This window comes from Buteo buteo, chromosome 26 (assembly GCF_964188355.1).
Source record: "Buteo buteo chromosome 26, bButBut1.hap1.1, whole genome shotgun sequence".
Lineage (NCBI taxonomy): Eukaryota > Metazoa > Chordata > Aves > Accipitriformes > Accipitridae > Buteo > Buteo buteo.
This window is the reverse complement of record NC_134196.1, coordinates 13613107-13630525: the sequence shown is the minus strand read 5'-3', so window position 1 is coordinate 13630525 and position 17419 is coordinate 13613107. Positions and strand designations below refer to the sequence as shown.

The window sequence follows — 17419 nt, the reverse complement described above, 5'->3', positions numbered from 1 at the left end:
TTGTGTTTGTCCATCCTTGAAGACTTCCTCATACGAGCAGTTAATGAAAAAATATAACGTGCTTTTGTCCTTGTCAGTGGTGTCAGAACATGTAAAAGAGATTTTGGTGGTGAGGTGAAATAAAACTCTTGTTGTAAATGGAGTTCCGATAGCATTTTGTCTAGGCAACTGATACTTTTTACTATTCAAGGAAAATGATGTGACAATATCCACCTGAAGAACATGATTAGTTATGGTCATTTACCCCTGAATTTTGTTCTTTGTGTCATGTTCCTAAAATTTGCAACAGAATTTATGTCTAAGACAAACATTCCACCAAAGCTCATCTTACCATCTGACCATTTTGGTATTATCCAGCCCTAGAACAGCTGTGTTTGTCAGAATAGAAAATGATTATGATTTCCCAGTGAAAAGCTCTCCTTGAATATAATGTTGCTTTTTCAGTGATGTTTTGGCATCAGATAAATGGCCTCACAATCTATAAAAACAACATAAGATGCCTTTATGCATTTTTAATGATTTAGCACAGTACATTGCAGGTTTATAGGTATATTTGCTGATTTTAAAAGTATTGGCTCATCCACACTCTAAGTAGAGTTTTAAAAATAGTGTAAGTTTAATTTGCTTATTAAAATATATCCTGGTTTTATTGATGAGCATCAACAGCACGTTAACTTGTGGGTGCGCTGTCGTGGTTTAACCTCAGCCGGCAGCGAAGCACCATGCAGCTGCTCGCTCACCCCCCACCCCCCAGTGGGATGGGGGAGACAATCGAAAAAAAAAATTAATAAAACTTGTGGGTTAAGATAAAGATGGTTTAACAGGACAGAAAAGGAAGGGAGAAAAAAAAAATATATACAAAAGAAGTGATGCACAATACGATTGCTCACCACCTGCTAACCGGTCCCCAGGCCAACTCCTCCAGTTTATATACTGGGCATGACGTCATACGGTATGGAATACCCCCTTGGCTTGTTTGGGCCAGCTGTCCTGGCTGTGTCCCCTCCCAGCTTCTTGTGCCCCTCCAGCCGCCACTGGCAGGGCAGTGTGAGAAGCTGAAGAGTCCTTGACTGAGTATAAACACTGCTCAACAACAACTGAAACATCAGTGTGTTATCAACATTCTTCTCATCCTAAAGCCAAACCGCAGCACTATACCAGCTACTAGGAAGAAAATGAACTTTATTCCAGCCAAAACCAGGACAGTGTGCACTGCTTGATAAGCAAATATCAATTGGAAATTCTGTATTGCTTTAAAAAGTAAGGAAGATAAATGAGGGACTTTTTTATCTAGTCTCTACTGTTAAAATCAAGTAGGTATATTTTTTTTGGACTCCTTTTAATGAATGTAGTCTCTTGCTTTTTAACAATTTAGTGCCAAGTGCAGGGAAGCCAGTCAGAGCCAAATTCAGCCAAGTACGTAGTTACTTGCTTAATTTTATGTGTGTAAGCTGTGGAATTTAAGTTGGGTTGCTTACATGCTTAAGGTACTTCAGTGACACTAAATGATGGCCTGGACTAAGACCTTCAGGATTAGGCTTATATTATCACACTTTGTACTAGTATGCTGCATAGTTTGCATATACCTATCTCTGTCCTTACTTCTTATGGCCTTTACGTGGGTTTTCCAAAGGGAAAGCCTCTAGGAATTCATTTGAACATTTTACATTTCTGCCATAGGGCAGAAATCATAGGCACATGTTTACTCATTTACATTCTGTTATCCGTATCAAATAAGGAAGCATTCATACTGATCAAATTCACATGCATTAAGCTTCATTTTTCTTCTAGTATTTGGAGGTGCCGCTGGAGAATACAGAAAATAGCCAAGCTGGTGTATTACAGTGCTCAGTTTCTGAAAATGAAAGAGGGATTTAGTGCTGGTGACTCATGATACAGTCTAATTAATTCCCTGAAAAGAATTTCTCAGTGAGTACTTCTGCAGTTCCCAGAGATGAGATATTTTGGATAGAGACAGTTGAAGAATTCCAGAGCAGGCTTTGCAATTATCTCCGCTGTTACGGCTTGATAGAAGGACTTTAGCAGAGGTCTCTCAGGAGCCCCCCGCAGTACTGTGTTGTAACCGATGGCATGAACGGGACACTCTTGTTCCACGGCTGTCAGGGAAAGGCTGCATACCGTGAAAGATGGTTCAGATGACAAAGGTAGGAAGGTAAAATCCATTTCAGCATGATCTTCTGAGTGGGAACTGAGGAATGGTTGCACTTCTCTTGGGGAAAAAGGAAAAAAGCAAAGAGGGTATGGTGAATAAGTTTGCTTAAGGAAGGACAGTTTAAATGCAACACGTGGCTTTGAAAGTGGTTACTCAGTTTTCAGTTGTTCTTACAGGAGAACTAAGGGATGTCCGTTGTTTTGCTTAAGGTCACAGCAGTCGCTCAACAGACACTACAGCCAGATTTCTCCCATCTCTTGGTCCTCTTCTTTAATGTGCTGAGGGTAACAATTCAGTTAATTCAGTGCACTACATGTAGTGTAACACAGCAGCTCAGTTGACCAAGTTTTTAAATAATTCATTTACACACATATACACTATTCTATCTATGTTTGAGCAAATTCTGCAGATGTGACTTAGTCAAAACATATTTTTTGTGTTAAATTTCTCCAGGATTTGACAGATTTCATTGTGTTTTTTAATTTTGTGTAAGAGTTCTTTTTTAAGTGTCACATTTTTGCTACATGTTTGATGTACATTGTTCTTTCACTTTAATTCATGCTGTGTTTTTCCCAATAAGCTAAATTTCATGGGGCATCCAGCTGTGGTTGCTTAGTACCAACAAAGAATGATTGTTTTGGAAAACGTGACTTGGATATTACTTGTTGGCTAGCGTTCACATTACAAAAATAATGTGCAAATATGCATTCTTTGTATGAGTGCTTGGTAATATGCTCTTCTAATATTGAAAATGAACTTAGAATCACAGAATTATCTAAGATTTTGAGAAATAAAGAATAATGTATGAATTCAGGAACTTTGAACTGAAATGAAATTATACTCATTTACTTAAGAACCCATTTGATTGTGGATACCCTTAGGCTTCTATTTGACAGAATACTGTAAAAATATCTTCAACATTTTTAAGAGAAAAAACCAACCCGCATGCTGCTTTTATTACATTTACAGTTCTAAAAAATCTTTCTTCAGCACATTTCATGAAGAAAAGATTCAACTATTATTCAAAGCATATTAGCCAAAATTTGAAAGTTGTTGTGTGATCTTAAGTGATTCCGCTATGCCCAACTTGAGTGTATACAGGAGGTATGGCTCTGGCTTACTGGGTGAGGGGCCACGTCGTGGCCAAAGTGTAAAAGGGGGACTCAGATTTTTAAAGATATAGCGGAGAAGTGCAATGAATTATTTGTATTGGACTTTTCTGCTGAAGGATGGGTTGAGTCCCATGCTCAGTTTAGTCTTTGTAACAGATAGGTTGTAGGAACTATCAATTTGAGGTAGGTATATGGGAAACAATAACTAAAAGAGGTGAATTAGTTTTTAGGAAGTCTGCAGAGCTGGGTGGCATCCACCTGCACCTTCTGAAGGTAACCAGATGTGGAGCTGCAGAACTTCTGGCAATGGGATGTAGACCATCCTTACAACCGGCCACTGTGCTGGAGAATTGCTGGGGTAATGTACAGACGGGGCTCCAGGAGAAGTCCTGGGAGCTATAGGGTGATGAGTTCAGCTTCCTTCTCCAGCTAGGTGGGGACTTCATAGGATATAAAGAGCAAGAGAACTGAGCATGTGGATGAACGTGACAGTCTTGCCTGGATGTAACTGCTGCAAAGGGAGATTCTGTCTCACTAACCAGCTGGAGTTCTTGGGGGGAGTCAGCAGACACTGGATTTAAAAAAAGTCTTTGACAAGGCACCTTGCCTATAGCTCAGGGTAAGTAGTTGAAGGAGGAAACTATTTAATGTGTGTGACTCATGACCGATTCATTAAATAAAAGAATACTAGTATATGTCAGGTATATATTAGTAGCTATCAAACTTCGTATATTGATTCTCATCTTAAATCAGGAGCTCTTTATGAAAGAACGGTACCTTTGCGAGTGCCTGTGTGTGGTCTGAGCTTGTTTCAATCAACGAAGATGAAGGTGATTATGAGATATTATTATTGATAATAATAATACCTCTGACAATAATATGAATAAAATCTAGTGTAACTGAGGCAGAGGATAGAGTAACTCATATTTCCCTTAGCTAGAGAGAAAGTAACTCTAATCTTGAACTGCAGGGATACCAGCATACAGAAAAATAACTGTAGGCCTCCTATCTGTGTCCCATTGTATATGAAAAACAAGCAGAGCTATTACATATTAATCAAGACTGATTTTGAGCTGACTACTACACAATAGAAGAATGTTAATAAATCACCTGTATTCAATGTTGGTTTTGGGTTTTGTTTTTAAATGAGAGAAGAATCAGCAAAATGAATGGATGGAAAATTGATATATTAAATTTTTTTAAATTTTTTTTTAGAAATTCAATTACGTAGTTCTTGTTGGTAGTCCAGTGCTCCTCTCCTCAGTAGCTCATTCTGCACTTACACTTTTGATACCACAGTGGTGTTTTTCATACCAGAATACTTCCTGATTTTAGTTTCTATGTCACAAAAGGGATTGTTCTGAACTAAATCAAAATAAACAGCTTTCATTCCTATAACAAGGATGGCGAGGCAGACGTTCAGTGAAGAAGAGAATATTGAGGTCTGTGATATGTGGCATTACGTGGGATAAATGGATAGGTGAGCCTGCAAGGTGCCATCTCAGACATCACAAACTGAGGGAGGTGTTTTTGCAGTGTTTACGCTTTCCCATTTTCTAAGGTTGCTCCGTAAATTGCAGGATAAAATATCTTCAGAGGGGTTCGTGCCATCTCACTTGGGATGTTCCCTGTGCAGATTCCTGCAACTGACTCGTCCCCTAACCTCCCTGTATCATCAGTGAAGATAAACGGGCACGTTTAGGGTAAAATTAATCTGTCCTATTTTAGGTACATGTCTTTGGATGAGATGAATCAGGATGAGCTGAAGTGCTTGTTTCTCTCTCCGTTGCCTTTAAAGGGAGTCGAGGCAGCTGGCTCAGCTGTATACAACGGAGGAAGCATCAGATAGCTACAGTGTAGGCATCTGCATTCAGTCAGATGAATCTCAATCCTACGGTTAGAACAAAACCAACAAAACACACAAAAGCAGAACCAAAAATAAAAAAGAAGTTGATGTTCTAGGAAAAAATGACAAGTTTTGGTGGGAAGGAGGATGGAAGAGCAATGCTTTTTCTGGGTCAGCCTTTTATGGTCTCTTTTCATTCCCCCACTCCAACTCATTTACAAACCCATAGATTATTTCACCCTCAAAAGAGTCAGCTGTAGTTCACAGTTTCTGTTTTGTGTTGGTGACATTTTTCTCTCACGAGCACTTTTTAGAATTCAGACATAATTTTTAGTCGTTAAAAGAATAGTGCTGAATGAGTTACCAGCTCATTTGTATCTCTTCACACGTGGCCCCTTGCCCTTGCCTCCTAGCTTCTGCATAATCCTATGTGCTGGTTTACTGATTTTTGTATTGTTCCCTTCACTGCAACTGCTTCACCAGTTTGTTATTTTAAGTGCTTTTCTTTGCAGTCTGCTCGGTACAGAATATCCACCTTCAGCTAGAAAGCACTCTCTTCAGGGCCCTCTCTCGAATACCTACCGTTGCTGGTTTTCTTATATGAAAGTATGACAAGGTAGAATAAACTGAGATATATGTTATTCAACTGTATATGTAGAAAAGGATGGTGTCACACCAGTTTTATATCTCCGCAATTCAGAAATTCTTGGGAACTGCTTACTAGTACAGAACTTTTGTAACAGAGTGGGGAATCAGTCTCTGTATGGCCTTTTTGGACAGTGCAGTTGAATTCATCTCACCTCACTTTAGATGTCTGCAGTGCATAGCAGCTAGTCACCCAAGGCTACTTTTGGAGTAAATTACAAGAGATGGGTGCTTTTAGGGTACAATTCTCCCATCTGGAGGTCTACTTTAAGATGAGACAAGGTGCACCCAGAAGTGACTGGTGCTGTCCATTGACTGTAAAGGAAATCTAAACAGCTAAAGTAATTGTAGACACAGATGCTACAGATACCTGTATTGAGTCAGCTGTATCCCCTCCTATGTGGCTGTATAACAGTACTGCGTTGTCTGCAGGAGTCAGATTTTTGTGGGTTCACACATAAGACTTACTTTTTTTTCCTGTTAAAGAAAATTCCATTTGGTACTTTCTTTTGTATAAGAAATGATTACAGGATGCAAGTTGCAAGTGAAACAATTAATTTAACAATTCAGGTATAATAAAATTGGATCATTAAGTAAGTCAGAGAATTAAATTAACTTATAGTAATTGTGACCTGTAGTGGTGCCACAGGATCAAAAAATGTAGGAGTGGGTCTTTAAAAATTATTTCATTTAACATTATTTTACGTTGGCTTGGAGAGAATTTGAATGCCTTAACTGTGACTCTGCGTTTTGTACATTTCAAAGACAAGTTCAGCTTACATATAAAGGAATTTTGCTCCTAATTTTAGTTATGGATGGTCTTTACCATGGTGTGAATGTGCAAACAAGTTTCTTCAGGGAAAGGAAGAGCATAAACTTACAGCACTTCAGCCAGCGTTGGCTAATTGCCCATGAGCATGCCTTTTCCCCAAGAGCACTTTGCAGAAAAAGGCTGTGTAGGCAGTTAATTTCCATGGAGCAGCCAACATGCTCCACCTTCCTTTCCTATAGCGGTGGAGTCACAGTGCTGAGGAAGTTTCGACTGTGTCATAGGTTACATGAGGAGCATGCTGGGTGATCTTCGGCAAATAATTTCACTATGAGGTGCCTCAGTTTCCCTTTAATTTGCAAGATATTGATATCAGTGGCTTATGAAGGACTTATGAGATCTGCTAATGAAGAGTGCTTCACCAGAGCCAGGTAGTGCCATTAATCATTGACTGAATATCTAGTGTATTTGTCTGAGTAGACTTTTAGTAAGATGGGGTACAATAGCTTAAGGTGAGTCAGATTTTCCACTGGCAGGAACATGGGTATGTTTTTTTGAATAGGAAAGAATTGCTTTCCACTAGACCTGTTAAACCAATGTGTTTTACCTCTTGAGGAAGCACTGAGTCATCCATTGCCTGGAGGAAAGCACTTAAATCATCAATAAATAGCTATTCTGCCCTGTAGGAGAGCCGGGTTCACTTCTCAAGACTCCATATGTCATTCCTCGGTTGGACAAATGTTGGCAGAGCAGAAGTGGCCCTGAGAGTGAAATGGGGAGCGGAGCGGTTGCATGTCAGGGCGTTCAGGGAACGATGCTGACAGGTTCCAGAGGGCACCCTTTGCAGCAGGACAGATGTGTTGTGGTTTAGGATTTTTCTGTAGGTTTAGGTCTAGGTCAGAGAAGCTCTCAGAGGGTATGGAAGCGTAGGTCGTCTGGACTCCGTCTAGTTCACTGCTTGCTAGGCGGATAGGCAGTGAAAATGCTAGCACATGGGGCCGTTCAGATGACCCCAAGGCTATGTATTCTATTACTCCTGTAACTGAACTTACTGCACATACCTTCTTTGCCTCCCAGGACCCTCTGGTGAGGGTCATCGTCCAAGCTCCTCTTTTCAGTAAGCCCCTCTTCCTTATGCCAGTTGCTCTGCATACCTCTTGCTTTTTATGCTTCTGCCTGCAAACCTATTTCTCTTCATTTCCCAAGTGCCAGTATTTGCTGCCTTTCCTTCCCAGAGCTGGGAATGTATTCATTGCTTCTGCTCTTACGAATGTATCACTGTCCTCTCTTCTGCCTGCTCTTAAAGTGCAAGAAAGATTAAATGAGTGGTTTCCTCCCTTTTCCTCCTCCCATTTCTTTTCCCTCCACACCAAGGGCTGCATTTGCTCCTGTTTCTCGTCCCTTCTTCCCAAGACAATTTTTTTGTCTTGAGGTTCTCTGTTTTTTCCCCTTTTTCTTTAGAATCCCCTTCCCCTTCCCTTCCTGGCATTTGCTTTCCCTGTGTGGGGAAGATGGCAGAACTGGGACAAGCATATTGTTTTGGAAACTGTAAGTAGGACTTCTGGGTTTCCTGAAGGTAATTAATTGGTGGAAAGTACTTCTGAAGTAGCTGTGAAAAGGGATCGGTCCTGAGAGAGTAGTCCTGCCTTTGTGCCTTGGATTTCTTATTCAGTCTTTGCTTGCTTTTTTATTTTGTTTGCTGTGTAAAGACCAGCCATAGTTCCATCCAATGTGTGGCTAAATGTCACCTGTGAGAGGAATTCTATAATTCTTTTACATGTATCTGACAGTTCTTGGTCTCTGGATGGAAAAAGACCCTGTGAGCAACATCATATGAAGGTATTTGCTTCCTTGCTTCTCACAGCAATCAGTAGAGTTAAGGTGCCTATATAAATATATGTCCATTGCTACAATGTGAAATCTAAACTGTGAGAAAAAAACAAGGAGACCCTGGAATGCTGACAAGTGAGTAGGAAAAGGGATGTGTGATGAGTGAAAAAATGTCTTAGTTGTTAAGGATTTAGGCTGATCTTTATATATTTTTGGTTCTGCTACAGATGTTTTGGGTTGCCCTGCCCAAGTTACTTACAGGATAAATAGGATTTATCTATTTGTTAGATTTTTTTTCTCTTCTCTTTATCTGCTTAGACAGATTTATCTGCTGTTTATCTGCTTAAACATCTCTGAGAACTTTACTCATTCTGTTCCTCTAGTAAAATAAGGGTAATAATGCTTCCTGACCTATTGTCTTGTCTGTTCAGGTAATAACCTGTTTCAGCAGGGATTATTTTCTGTGCTGCTGTGTGTTCCAGACTTGATTGGTCTCCCAGTAAGATTATGTACCACCATAAAAACATAGCATAGTTGTTAATAATGCAAACACCGTCTTTTGGCTTATCCACTGTTCAGTTCTTCTAAGCAACTACAAACATCTCCTCAATTAATGATTTTTTTTTTCTTTCTTTTTTGCTTCAGTTACTTTGCTAACTATATATTATTTGTTGTTGCTGCCTATGTGAAGAACTTGTGGTGTTTTCTTACAATTTCCCAATAATTTATGAATCTTTTTGATTTATGTCATTATTTCAAATGTTGGTTATTACAGATAATCCCTTTGGTACTTCAAAAATAGTCACTGTACAAAAAATCAGTGGGATGTGTAAAATGGTCTAAAAATTGGAGAACTGTTAAATTCCAAAACTAATCTGAACTTTAATCTAGCAGGAAAATGCATAAAATCTTGTTTTGAAAGCTGAAGCTAGAGAAATTCAAATTAGTAAAAAGATGCACATTTTCACTGTGAGAGTAAATATTAGTGTGACATATTATGTAGTACTGTGAAACATTTTCGTGTTCTTGAATCTTCCTAAAATAGATCCTATTGTGTAAAGAGAAGCAATAGGGTTTTTGCTTAAATTACTGTTTGACCTCTGTTAATGCAGGAAGTCAGATTACATTGTTGTAATAGTTCTTTTGGTTTTAGAACCTTTGAATTTTTGAATCTGTGAAATGATTTGGGTTTTTCTATTTTCTAATTGAGCATTAGCCTAATTCCTGGACCTACATCTGTAGCTGAGGTTGTTGAGTTCTAGCATCACGTTTTCTTACGGCCTTTGATTCACCGTCTTTAAATCAAAAGTGTCCTCCCTCTCATGCAGTGATCAGTACTAAGTATAACATTTGGTTAATGGTATTGGAAGGCTGGTTGTCTTACAACTGGATTGCAAAGTAGGATATTATAGCTAAATCATCGATCTGGATCTGCAAAGATATTTCTGCTTGAAATAGAGCACTTGTGCAAGGGGAAAATACACAGCAATTGTGGTTCTGAGAGGGAGTGAGAAAACAAAAGGAATGCCTTAAAGAAAGCTACTCTGGCAAGTGTCTATCTGTTTCTTGGTGTAAGTACTGAGAATTAGAATTACCTGTGAAAAAAAAGAAATTTTTTAGATCTCTCTGCTTTGCCTGAAGGGGCAAAGGGATAAGAACTGGTATAAGTAGAGAAGGAGTGTTATACAAGTACTTACCTCTTTGCATGACAGTCTGGGAAATAAGCTGACTATTAATAAGTCAAATACGTATATCTACATCTTATAATATTCTTATGAAAATGATCCACTTCCAGATCATCAGATCTTGAAGGCTTTTACAAAGGAAAGTAGTATCACTAAATCCTGATTTACGGTAGTATAATGGAGGTAAAAATATTATCACTGTGGTAGAATTTAGCATGGACATTATTTTTTGCCCTCATTTAAAACTGTGCAGTACTGCTGAGTGCACAGAAGGGCTGGGGGCAACCAGCTGTGGAGCTGACACATCCCTGCTCCAGCAGTGGAGAGAGTGTGTTTTATGACCTGTGCCTTATTCAGTATATGGGGCAGGATATTAACAATGCCAGTCTACTTACTCACTTTTCCTTGTATGCATTTGCATTGTCTTCTCTCTCTCTTTTTCATTCCAGCACAAATAAAGATTGTATTGATCATGTGTTTCCAAGATGATAGTGTTGGATGGAAATGCCTACTTCAGATTGTTATTATTGTGTAATGTTGATATGCAAACCCGGTAACTTCTTTTTTTCTCTATCATTTCCCACAGGGTGCAGCTCTAATTCGAATGTTGGCTAACTTTATGGGTCACTCTGTGTTTCAAATGGGCTTACAAGTAAGTAAAGGCATTTCTGTCTTTGTGTAGGTGTGCATTTCTAGCAGTTTCTCTTGCTCTCTCTTTTTTCTTTTAAAACTATATTTGCATCTGTTTGTGGAAATGCTTCTTTACTTCAGGACCATCTGAGGCACCAACACGTCCCTAAAATTGAATTTGATGGAAGACACAGAGTAGCGTAACACACATTGCGGTGCTGCCAGTTTCACCTATATTTCTTGGTGTATCAAGTGATTGCGGTTTAACTGGCACATTGTTTTGTGTCCGTTTTGTGTAGACTGCCACGTAAACCCCATTTTGTCCATGTGACAACTGTGTGAAGGGCTAGCTGAGGAGAGAGCTACTTCTTTTCAATTACGTTTGCATGCAAGTATAACAAATAACAAATGACGTCAAGCCAGCTGGAAAATACACAGCCCTAAAACTAGTAATGCTTTTCAGATGAATATTTTTGCCTTCCCTCCCCCCCTAGCAAAATCCTTGAGCTTTATTTTTACCTTCGATAAGCATGGAGTGCTTTCTGCCTTAACGATGTTTTGAAAACTCACTCTGCCTTTTAAAAGAAATTTAGAGAGGTAACATTTCTGTACAAAGAGAAAGAAATTCAACATGCTGATTACCAAGGATGAACTCTTTTCAGCAATAATTCAGTGCAAATGAGTGTTTCGTAAACTATTTAAAAACAAACAAGCCAAAGCATAAAAAACAATACGACTCCCTCTATTCCATTGAAATCTGCTTGTGTAAATCATGTTACAGGCAGCTGTGATTGATGAATTATGTATGATGCAGCCTGCTACTTAGAAGCGTCCTTTAAAGTAAATTGATGTTCACCTGAAATACAATTATGCTAAGATGGAAAGAGCAATCAATCTTATCTGTTCTTAGTAAGCTTTTCATTTTGAAATTTAAATAAACTCTGTCTAGGATCAGGTCATTTTTTAACAGAATAATTCTACCTCTAACCAAAATAAATTGGAAGATAAAATATAAAACAAAAGTTAAATAAATGCATTGGTTATGTCAGAGAAGTGTGTTCCATTCAATAGGCAATGAAAGGAAACCTGCTGGGGAAATACAGCTTTTTGGAGAGTTTACAGGACATTCAGGGCTTGCAACATAACTTACTCACAGGACCCAGTTGGATCATTTTCCTAGTTGTAACATGAGGTCACATCAGTTAGATAATCTTCTTATCCAGATAAGAAATCTTGAAATCATAAGTTTCCTTCATAAAATCTTGTATACGTCAAGGGTGAAACCCTCATCTCATTTAAGCCAGTAAGACTTCTGTCCTTAGTCCAGCAAACTCCATATTCCATCCAGAAACTTTTGCTTGCACAGATCCATTCATATGGAAATTCAGTAGCAATTTTCCCAAAAAAGCATTGCACTCAAGGTTTTAGAAAGGGAAAGTTTTAATACGTGCATCTCAAGCCTCATTTTTCTATTTTCCTCTATGTTTGCCTGAGAAATAACAGTGTGCAAGTTGTCCTGAAATGAATTTAGAAAAGTTCAGATCAAAGAATAGGGCTATGCAGGGATTAAGTAATCATAATTACCATAAAGTTGTAATGGAGCTTTGTTTTTTGATTTGAGTGGTTTCGTATTATTTCTGCTTTTCACGGGTTCTGCTCTAAATAGAAACTCTTCTGTTTGCTAATGAAAGTCTATGAAAAATCTAACTGTGAAAATCTGACTAGTGAAAGTCTTGGCATCAGTTCAGTAGGAAGATGATATTCTAACTTCTTTTATAAAAACTGTTTGAAATCCAGACAGAGATTTTCCATGTGTATGTCTTCAAGTTGAACAAAATAAAACATAAAGTTCATAAGCTTGTTCATAAGCTACAAATTATACAATTGGAAATGTCTGTCAATCATTTAATTCTTTGTGTTTTGTGGATCTAATGAAATAGTGTTCCTGCACTGTAGATTTGGGAGGATAGCTTTGCTAATGATAAGGGGAACTGGAGGACTAATTCACCCTTTCTATTATGCATTCATTTAGGCTTTTTATCTCTTTAGCCCTGGTACCATCTCTTGGAGTTTAGCATTATGTTGCCTTGAATCCAGTTTTACCATGGAATTCTAATATTCAACTAAATGGCCTTTCTTAAGGATAGCTGCAAAATCAAGTGTTACTACTATTTATAAATCTCTGCAAATAATTAAAACTCTGAAAGTGCACTTGATGGTTCATTCCTCCTGGGTTATTCTAATGACTTGCTGGATAACTGAGTTCTGAAGGACCTTCACTTTATCTTATTTGCTTTGTTTTTTATTAGCCTCCAGTACATGGAGCACATCAGTGTTAACAGAATCACAGAATCATAGAATCGTTTAGGTTGGAAAAGACCTTTAAGATCATCAAGTCCAACCATTAATCTAGCACTGCCAAGTCCACCACTAAACCGTGTCCCTAAGTGCCACATCTACATGTCTTTTAAATACTTCCAGGGATGGTGACTCTACCACTTCCCTGGGCAGCCTCTTCCAATGCTTGATAACTCTTTCAGTGAAGAGATTTTTCCTAATATCCAATCTAAATCTCCCCTGGTGCAACTTGAGGCCATTTCCTCTCATCCTATCACTTATTACTTGGGAGAAGAGACTGACCCCCACCTGGCTACAACCTCCTTTCAGGTGGTTGTAGAGAGCGATAAGGTCTCCCCTCAGCTTCCTTTTTTCCAGGCTAAACAACGCCAGTTCCCTCAGCCGCTCCTCATCAGACTTGTGCTCCAGACCCTTCACCACCTTGGTTGCCCTTCTCTGGACACGCTCCAGCACCTCAGTGTCTTTCTTGTAGTGAGGGGCCCAACACTGAACACAGTATTTGAGGTGTCACCTCACCAGTGCCGAGTACAGGGGAATGATCCCTGCCCTGCTCCTGCTGGCCACACTATTTCTGATACAAGCCAGGATGCCGTTGGCCTTCTTGGCCACCTGGGCACACTGCTGGCTCATATCAGCCGGCTGTTGACCAGCACCCCCAGGTCCTTTTCTGCCGGGCAGCTTTCCAGCCCCTCTTCCCCAATTCTGTAGCGTTGCGTGGGGTTGTTGCGACCCAAGTGCGGGACCCGGCACTTGTCCCTGTTGAACCTCATACAATTGTCCTGGGCCCATCGATCCAGCCTGTCCAGATCCCTCTGTAGAGCCTTCCTGCCCTCCAGCAGATCAACAGTCCCACCCAACTTGGTGTCCTCTGCAAACTCACTGAGGGTGCACTCAATCACCTCGTCCGGGTCGTTGATAAAGATATTAAACAGAACTGGACACGGTACTGAGCCCTGGGGAACACCACTTGTGACCCACCGCCAACTGGATTTAACTCCATTCACCACCACTCTTTGGGCCCGGCCATCCAGCCAGTTTTTTCCCCAGCAAAGAGTACACCCGTCCCAGCCATGAGCAGCCAGTGTCTCCAGGAGAATGGTGTGGGAAGCGGTGTCAAAGGCTTTACTAAAGTCTAGGTAGGCAGCATCCACAGCCTTTCCCTCATCCACTAAGCTGGTCACCTTGTCATAGAAGGAGATCAGGTTAGTCAGGCAGGACCTGCCTTCCATAAACCCGTCCTGGCTGGGCCTGATCACCCGGCTGTCCTGTACATGCCGTGTGATGGTGCTCAGGATGATCTGCTCCATAACCTTCCCCGGCACCGAGGTCAGACTGACAGCCCTGTAGTTCCCTGTATTCTCCTTCCAGCCCTTCTTGTAGGTGGGCGTCACATTTGCGAACCTCCAGTCGGCTGGGACCTCCCCGGTTAGCCAGGACTGCTGATAAATGATGGAAAGTCACTCGGTGAGCACTTCTGCCAGCTCCCTCAGTACCCTTGGGTGGATCCCATCCAGCCCCATAGACCTGTGTGTGTTTAAGTGGTGTAGCAGGTCGCTAACCCTTTCCCCTTGGATTATGGGATTCATTCTGCTCCCCTCCCTGTCTTCCAGCTCAGGGGGCTGGGTACCCCCAGAACAGCTGGTCGTCTTAATAAAGACTGAGGCAAGGAAGGCATAAAGTACCTCAGCCTTTTCCTCATCCTTTGTCATTATGTTTCCCCCCACATGCAATAAAGGATGGAGATTCTCCTTAGCCCTCCTTTTGTTGCTAATGTATTTATAGAAACATTTTTTTATTGTCTTTTACAGTCTTTTACAGCAGTAGCCAGATTAAGTTCTAGTTGGGCTTTGGCCCTTCTAATTTTCTCTCTGCATAACCTCACAACATCCTTGCAGTCCTCCTGAGTTGCCCGCCCCTTCTTCCAAAGGTCATAAACTCTCCTTTTTTTCCTGAGTTCCAGCCAAAACTCTCTGTTAGACCAGGCTGGACTTCCCACTGGCTTGTCTTTCAGCACGTGGGGATGGCCTGCTCCTGCACATTTAAGATTTCCTTCTTGAAGAATGCCCAGCCTTCCTGGACTCCGTTGCCCTTCAGGACTGCCTCCCAAGGGACTCGGTCAACCAGGCTCCTGAACAGCCCAAAGTTTGCCCTCCGGAATTCCAAGGTAGCAGTTCTGGTGACCCTTCTCCTTACTTCTCCAAGAATCAAAAAACTATCATTTCGTAATCACAATGCCCAAGATGGCCTCCAACCACCACATCACCCACAAGTCCTTCTCTTTCTGTAAACAGCAGGTCCAGTGGGGCCCCTTCCCTCGTTGGCTCCCTCACCAACTGTGTCAGGACATTATCTTCTACACACTCCAGGAACCTCCGAGACTGTTTCCTCTCTGCTGTATTGTATTTCCAGTATTAATATTATTTCAGTTCTTTTTAGTGTATTAGGTATGCCTTAAGTGTTTCACAGATGACAAAAAAAGAGTATTCCTGTAGTCTTATTACACTAGTATAAACCAAAATGAGTAGCCCTTTATTTGTGTCCGCATTGAGTGTTTGTGGTTTCATTGAAATCAAGGTATGATACGTCATGTAATTAAGAGCTACAGAATTAGAGAGGCTACAATAAATATGCTAACCTTTGGGTAAGGAGAGGAAAAGGTAAGCTTTAGAGCAAGAAGCAAATGGGATAGCTACCTTTTTTGTTTGTTACCACTTTTTTCTTAATCTAATTACATGCTATCACCTGGCAGGTCAGCTTTTTGAAGAGCAAATCAAGATAGCTTGGGGGAGAAAAATCCCTTATATGTCAAAGAAAACAATCAATGGTGTTAAAAAGAAGAAAAAAGTTGATGAAGGAGAGTGGGGCTCTTAATTGGATGTTCTGTAACAATGAATATGAGCTGAAGCAAATGTACAAAGGTGCACATGATCCCTAACAGTTCAGCAAACCGTTATGTTGAGGACTCTGCAGGGAGGTAAAATTGTAGTAGAGATGCTCAGTTTTACAGCGTAGATGGCTTTGGAGAGATTCATATCTGTCAAGAATAACTGACCTGTTCCTATCACAGTAAATACACTGTGAAAGACCCTTGGATTATAGTGTGGAAGTTCCACAATAGAACTGCAGCCAAGAGACTACCTAGTGAAGGCATGATTTTCTGGAAGCCCTTCAAAGACATAAGATGTCTTGAATTGTGTGACATTTTCAAGCAGAAGGTGAAGTAACAAAGACAGAACTTTCTCACTGTTTTCACATAGCACTCCATAGACAAAACCAAAAAAGAACATATTTGTATTGGCTGTAATGAATAATTGAATAATGACAGTAATAGCCACAGCTGGTCACACCTGCATACGAGAAAGTCACAGCTATTATTTTTGTAGAAAATGTCTAATAAACCCTTCCGTCTCACAGTAGGTGATTTCTTTCTTTTTAAAAGTCCTGACATCTTTCATGATGTGCAAAGTTTCTTATGCTCTAGGGAAATTCAAGAGGTGCACGTCACTGAATGCCAATACTCTTCTTCCAAAGTGGTGTTGCTTTTCAGTCAAAAAGCCATTAATCAGCTAGGACAGCAATTAGAGTATGAAGAGCCTTGGTCAGCACCACTTGCTCTGATTATGTTTCTGAACTGCATAGATTGGTAGAGGAAGAAGCCATAAGTTGGCCTTATCATTCAGTCATCACTCAGGGCAGTAATATGCAATATAATATTAGATTTGTGTGAGATTTTCATCTGTAGGCTGTTGTTCCTAATCTGTGTGCTTGAAATAGATGGTTGCTTACATGACTGGTGTCACTGTATTACATTTTGTGGAAGGTTTTACTGCTTTATGGCAAGGCACCTCTTCAAGTTATCAGTGGGGTTTTTTTCATATTAAATGTAGAGAGAAAGCCCAGTGATTTGAAGGTCTGGTACTTAGATGTGTGTAGAGGCACCTCCAGCTCTATAACGAGACATTTCTGCACTGGTTTATTTAAATTTTTCTTATATTTGGTTTGATTATTTTGGAGCCTCATCTCTGTTACTGTACGTTTGTCAACACTGCATTTCATTTGCCATGTGGCAGCTCATTGATCACATAGATCTGTATCCTTTTGAACTTCACTTGCTGCTTATGTATGTGTTCATCACTCACTCTGATTTAGTGCATCATCAGCAGTTTGAATTAGTTACTGTAGGAATCTCTGCTTCTGTGATAAATTAACTGCTTTTGTACTTTAGGCTTCACATTGTACATTTGGAAGAAGAATTTCCATACAGTGCTTTGGATATACACTGTCTTTTTTGGTGCTGTTGAGTGGCCACTGTATTGAAACAAATTGGTCAACCTTTCAGAGGAGCTGTCTGGGGAAATGTGACATGCAGGC

General features: G+C 40.2%; 1 protein-coding gene across 1 annotated transcript in view; it reads left to right on the top strand.

Annotated features, from left to right (window-relative positions):
• TRHDE (thyrotropin releasing hormone degrading enzyme) overlaps window positions 1-17419 on the top strand; it is a 221826-nt gene that overhangs the window by 111047 nt on the left and 93360 nt on the right. The window contains exon 7 of the mRNA XM_075057976.1: window positions 10647-10712. Within this exon, the coding sequence (XP_074914077.1) occupies window positions 10647-10712 (66 nt within the window). The remainder of the gene's footprint in view (window positions 1-10646; window positions 10713-17419) is intronic.